Source organism: Nicotiana attenuata, unplaced genomic scaffold, assembly GCF_001879085.1.
Source record: "Nicotiana attenuata strain UT unplaced genomic scaffold, NIATTr2, whole genome shotgun sequence".
Lineage (NCBI taxonomy): Eukaryota > Viridiplantae > Streptophyta > Magnoliopsida > Solanales > Solanaceae > Nicotiana > Nicotiana attenuata.
In genome coordinates, this window is record NW_017672130.1 from 64,381 (window position 1) to 70,151 (window position 5,771).

At 36.7% G+C, this 5,771-nt stretch overlaps 1 protein-coding gene across 1 annotated transcript; it reads right to left on the bottom strand.

The window, feature by feature from the left end:
- Positions 1-2,091: 2,091 nt before the first annotated feature.
- On the bottom strand, positions 2,092-4,578 carry LOC109211982 (40S ribosomal protein S13). Its single transcript, XM_019375583.1, has 5 exons — positions 4,438-4,578; positions 4,259-4,331; positions 4,027-4,165; positions 3,739-3,925; positions 2,092-2,359 (listed from the first exon to the last, which is right to left on the bottom strand). The coding sequence occupies exons 1-5, from the start codon at positions 4,458-4,460 to the stop codon at positions 2,326-2,328; spliced, it is 456 nt and encodes a 151-aa protein (XP_019231128.1). The 5' UTR covers positions 4,461-4,578; the 3' UTR covers positions 2,092-2,325.
- Between the last annotated feature and the right edge of the window lie 1,193 nt (positions 4,579-5,771).

Consider the following 5,771-nt stretch of genomic DNA (forward strand, 5'->3'; position numbering starts at 1 on the left):
GACACATTAAAACATAGCTTGAGGTGTCTACTTGATAAATAGGTCTGTTGAGGTGTTCAAATGACCGTTGTGGACAACTTGGAGGGGCCATTTATGTATTTCGCAAAAAAAAAAGTAAGTTTTGAAGTTAAATTGAAAAAATATACTATTTGAAAATTTACACTATGTTTGGATATTTATTTTACTGAAAAACAGTTTCATAAGAGGAAAATATTGTTTACTTGAAAAAGAAATTGGTTAAACAAAAAGGAAAGACTTTTTCGAACCACAAAAGGAATATTATTAGGAAAACAACTTGTTCTCACTAACGTTTTAAGTTGTATCCTATTCAAAAATGGTTCTGTTATTTGTCGTCGAGGAGTAAATTTATTAATGTATTTGTACATCATGCCACTTTGCAACTTTAGAATTAAGAAACTAACCTTTTTAAATTTTTTTATGTGTAAAAGACAAATCTCTTACGTGTATAAATAAATCTCTCATGCGTAAAAAAGATTAAAATAAAAAAAAGTTTATAAAATAAAATTAAAAATAAATTTATAAAGAGCCACAAAACCAATTGATCCATAAAATTATCAGTTGGAAAAAAGATGATGAAATTACATACAATGACAAAGGGAACAAATTGAAAGAGATTATTTGAGAAGCAAAAATAGAGAAAAAAGGTGACTGCAAGAGTGTAAGCCCCGTTCAGTTATAGTCCAGTTGGACCACGTGAATAACTGTATTACTATCGGCCAATAGAGCATTCCGGCAAGAGTCCATAGGCTCCACCTCGTCTCAAGCCCATCTCACGTATAAGAATGGAACTCACAAGCTGTGAAAGTTTAGCTCGTTTCCAAGCATGCATCTCTGGCATAAGCGGCCCGGGGACTTTCCTGGGCTTCACCTACTCATCGAATAAATCGGAGCCCATTCACGTCATCTTGCAGTCGAACTGACATGCCATCTTGAAAATCATATTAAAATGACATGAGACAAGGTTCGGAGGACGATGTGGGAAAGTTTAGTTTTCTGCGCTAGATAAAATAATATTCATGTTAATACACAGACCACCCACCTTAAATTAAATAAAATCATCACGTGATAGACACCCCTCCCATTAGCCACTTATATCAGACAGATACCTAAACACCATAACCAACAGAAGCTTTAGTTTTGTTTTCTCATGGTGTCAACTATTTTCATTGCCTATAAACAATTAGAACATCAATTTATTAATCTCCAAAATCCCCTAAAATAATGAAGCAACTTTACGTTTCGGATTAAGAAATTCTCTAGAAGGAAAAGATAATTTGTGGCTTCCATCTTGGGACCAGTAAATCGTCTAAAAGTGCGACATTGCATCCGAGGAATTTGTGTAAGCTCCGTCAAAGAAACATCTAAAAGAAAAATCTGCAGACATCAAGAACAGCCGCACCTGTCAATTTCGCCGAATAAATAGATTGCATCCAAACACCACACACGCAAAGGCGGATGCATAAGCTCAATGGGTTGAACTGAACCCCAGACATTTAAATAAGAGCATTAGTATATACGTGAGATTTTACTAAACATTAACAGATAGCATATTTTGAATTCATAAAAGTGCGATAGGTTTAGTAGTAAGAACCTACGGCTAAAAGATGGGCGTAAACGTCCCTATAGCTGATATCCAGCTCGAACCTCAATCCCAAGCACTAGCAGGTTGGATTTATGCTTTCGTGTCGACAGGCAGGATAAATTTGCATGCTAGCGGCAGGTGAATGCATGTTAAAGCTCGACGTAGAGTAACGGAAAATTCAAATCAGGTGTTGATTGAAGTTAAAACACGAGTTTCTTTTTTTTTTGGGAAATAAAGTACTGGTAATTGACTGCAGTTCACAAGATTTTCAATAACAATGAGTAACCAGCAACTTGAATGATTGCTGCTCCTAATTGCAATGTCAGATTTAAGTGTTTCTACATCAATATGCTGCAAATCTATGTTTCCATAATCATAGGTTTTTATGTTTAAAAACAGTACATCACTCCCATGCATACAAAGTGGAGAAAAATGAAGGGCAAAACCATAATTTCCAGCTAGCCAAATTACGGTGCAGCCATACCAGCTGAACATTGAAACATTCTTTTAGCCCAAGAGGTTGAGAAACAAGTGATTCATATCAAAATAAAAGCATCTATGATTAATACTTTGTAAAAATTGGATCAAGTACTATCCAGAAAACTAATTTCCATTGAGTAGCATGACTAAATCAAACAAAATTGGATTTAACAAGTAATTCATGACCCGAGAAAACAACATATTGCCATCAGCCAAAACTACTCCGGCTCAAGTCTCACCCCCTAAGCCACAAGTGTGCTGGCAGTGGTTGATTCGCTGCACATAAATCGAAATAAAAACAATCAGCAACCTTTGAGAAAGATGGCATAAACCTTGCTCTTAAACCAAGAAAGAAGAGTAAAGACAGCCAAAAAAGAATAGTACGCCATACATTGGTTTTAGAACCACGTATAATCACCAAAAAAATTTAAGAAAAAAAACGAAGAACCAATCTCAAAGCATTATCTGCTGTCCCAGTATAAGTATTCCTCTTTCAGTTACGGTAAGAAGTAAAGCTTGCTGTATTTAAAGATAAATATTTCCAAATCTGAAAAAAGACAACTTTCCTTAAACATTACAGTAGTTTCTTGGTACACTTTCATAATGAACACCAACGCAATTTAGATAGACCAAAATGTAAGTTAAACTGGAAAGGAGTAAAAGAAGATAGTAATAAACAAATAACACTTGGAATTGTTACAACTTTAAAGCTTGCTGTATAAGAACCAGGACATTCAATTTCCAATGGAGCATATACCAAGAAGAATCTAGAAGTAAACAACAATATAACAATAACAACTACTATGTCTTAGTTGTGGTTAGCACACGATTCCTCACAATCCATTTTGCTCAATTTGTCTTGGTATCAGAAGCAAAAAGATATAAAACCTATCGCAGCCAAAAGTTGTAACAATTTGAAAGATTTCAGTTAACATTTTAATTGTAAAGAGGACAAACATTGAGCCTAACCCAGCTCCAAAAGCAAGTTCGTGGGGTGAGGGTTGTCCAAGATCATGTAACAAGGCACTACTCAACCACTCATTCCCTCAACCAATGTAGGGCACTCTAGCACCCCCTGCCCCTGCGCATGCTCACATTTGGAACGTGGCCAGTACAACATGGAAGCTAGTCATTGGGTAAACGAAGAATAGGAATGAGCCTGACTTTGATATAATGTAAAGAAAATGGAGCTTGAGTCTGACTCATCCAAAGATGATGACTGCCTAAGACCATATGAGGAGATAACAGATCATTCCCTCAACCGATGTGACAAACTCTAACATTAACAACTAGTAGTTACTACTGCCCCTCTTTTGGGGCCATCAAATTCACTTAGGTCAAGTAAGAATAAGCTGCATATGAACCACCTTCACACAACAAGTTGAAGCCAAGGAAAGAGCAAGTACATTACAGTTTTTTACCCAACTGTGTAATTCTAGCCAAAGCCTACAGAAAATTATAGCTCCAGATGAATAAAAGTAACTAGACTAGAGGCCTCTAACTCTAGTAAGAAAATCATTAGGAAGGAACCTAAGTTTCAGAATAGTTCTCTGCAAAAAGAATTTGTTTCCAGAAGAATAAACCAAAACATAAAGAGTAGTATATGTATAGCACAGACATTGTAAAGCAAGAGATAGAGAGGGAATGAAGCTTACTATTTCCAGACAGGTGGGAGCTTCTTTGTTTTCTTGTAATAGCGAGCAAGACGATGGATCCTGCTCTCCACCAAAATCAAGCGGAACTTGGAATCCTTATCCTTTCTGTTCCTCTCCAAATGCTTCCTAATAGCAACTGCCTTCTTAATCAGGTGGTACAGATCCTCTGGTATCTCAGGAGCAAGCCCTAAATCCATTTGCAACAGCAAAATACTCATATATCAAAAACCAGATTCATCTAAGCAATTATTCCCATAGCCAAAAAAACACACATAATAACAATAATACCGTGAGCTTTGAGAATACGCAAGATCTTGCTGCCAGTGACACTCTTGACTTGTGCAATACCGTGTGAGTCACGAAGAATCACACCAATCTGTGAAGGAGTCAATCCTTTTTTGGCAAACTTGCAAATGTTATCCTCAACCTGAAATCATACAAATCAAGCACACCTATATAAATTTTCTAGACATATAAATAACACATAGTTATAAGTGACAAAAAGGTATATGATTTTTACATCAGGAGCGGAGATCTTCAGCCAACTGGGAGGAGTTCTTTTGTAAGGAAGAGCCGAAGCTGAAATACCCTTACTGAAACCCACAATAAAAATGATAGATTAAATGATGGTCAGAGAAAGAAAAATGGAGATTAATTGATGATTATTAAGAGCTTAAAGAATATAATAGAATGACGAACCCGCGACTGTGCATGCGGCCCATGATGGCGGAGTGAGGATTGGCTACCGGCGGTCAGCAATCAAGGCTTAGTTTTGGTTGTGTGAATGGATTGTTTACGAACCTGACTCTGTTCTTTAAGCTATGGCGTTTTACTAGGGTTTAGAGTTACGGTGGTGCTACTTTGGGCTTCTGTAGCCCAGTTTTCAGGCCTTGTTATTCAGAAAGAATATTTTGTTTTATTGGACTGGGTTGACAAAATTTAAGAGAAGGTGGGCCTAGGATTGAGCGTAGTGAATTGGGCTTTTTTTACTTTTAGCCCGCGCTGGAAACTATTTATATTAGATAGCCAAAAAAATATAAAAACTTGTATAGTTTTTATATAACATACAGAATGTATATATATATACAAAAATATATTTTTTGTTGACTATTATTTTGAGAGCGACTATACAATGTCATTTTCCCTAGTGAATTGTATGGTCAGCCCAGTGAAGTAAATCCTTATTTTGGTCTCGCCTGGTAATAGGATTTTGATTTGTTATACTTCGCGATGTCTATCGTTCAGGAAAGGAATTAATCAGAATGATTACAACAAGACACACCAACACTACCTTGTTTGATAAAAAAATGTTACGCTCTTTGTTAAACTAATTAATAAGAAAGAAGGAGGATAAATCTTAGTCAAGGATAATTAATTTTAGACGAAAATGCATTAAACAAGAGAATAAGATAAGGTCAAGCACACGAATATTTTATACTTATAAAAGATAGCAAATATAAATGACATGTATACATTCATGATGCACTGTCCTGTAATGCAAGAATAAAGGTAGAAAAAAGGAAATGCCATTAATAGTTGCTGGATCTATCTTTATTAACTCAAGAAAGATGATTACAAAAGTTTGTCGCCGAGATCTGCTACTTCTCTTGTTTTTCTCCTGTTGCTTTCTCCGATTCTTCTACCTCTCGTTTTTGTGTCGGAACCACTCCCCATTTTCCTATTCTCTTTCCCCTATTTATATAGAAATTATTCCCTTTTATCCAACGGTTCTTAGCCAGAGGGCCTTAGTCTCTTCATTGTGCGTTGGGTCGTTCCCCTTAAATGTCACGACATATGCCTCGCCGTACAAGCTTTTAGGTGGTTCGATCCCGGCAGCGGCCGAGATACCCGTTGTTATGACGTCTTATGGATACGACCATGACCCAGTATACCCCTCGCCATTCCTTTTAATGTTAATCCACGCGTGGTCAGATTTCGACCCATACAGTTAGTCCCTCCGCCTGAGGTTGCCTCTTGGCGAGCTCAATGGGCGAACTCTATTGATATGATAAGGAGAGATCTGAACACTTTGT

Coding starts and splice junctions, on each gene's coding strand:
- LOC109211982 (XM_019375583.1), bottom strand. CDS start 4,460: ATGGGCCGCATGCACAGTCGCGG. Junction 4,332..4,437: donor GGCCGCATGCACAGTCGCGG/GTTCGTCATTCT, acceptor TGTGGGTTTCAG/TAAGGGTATTTCAGCTTCGG. Junction 4,166..4,258: donor TGAAGATCTCCGCTCCTGAT/GTAAAAATCATA, acceptor GTATGATTTCAG/GTTGAGGATAACATTTGCAA.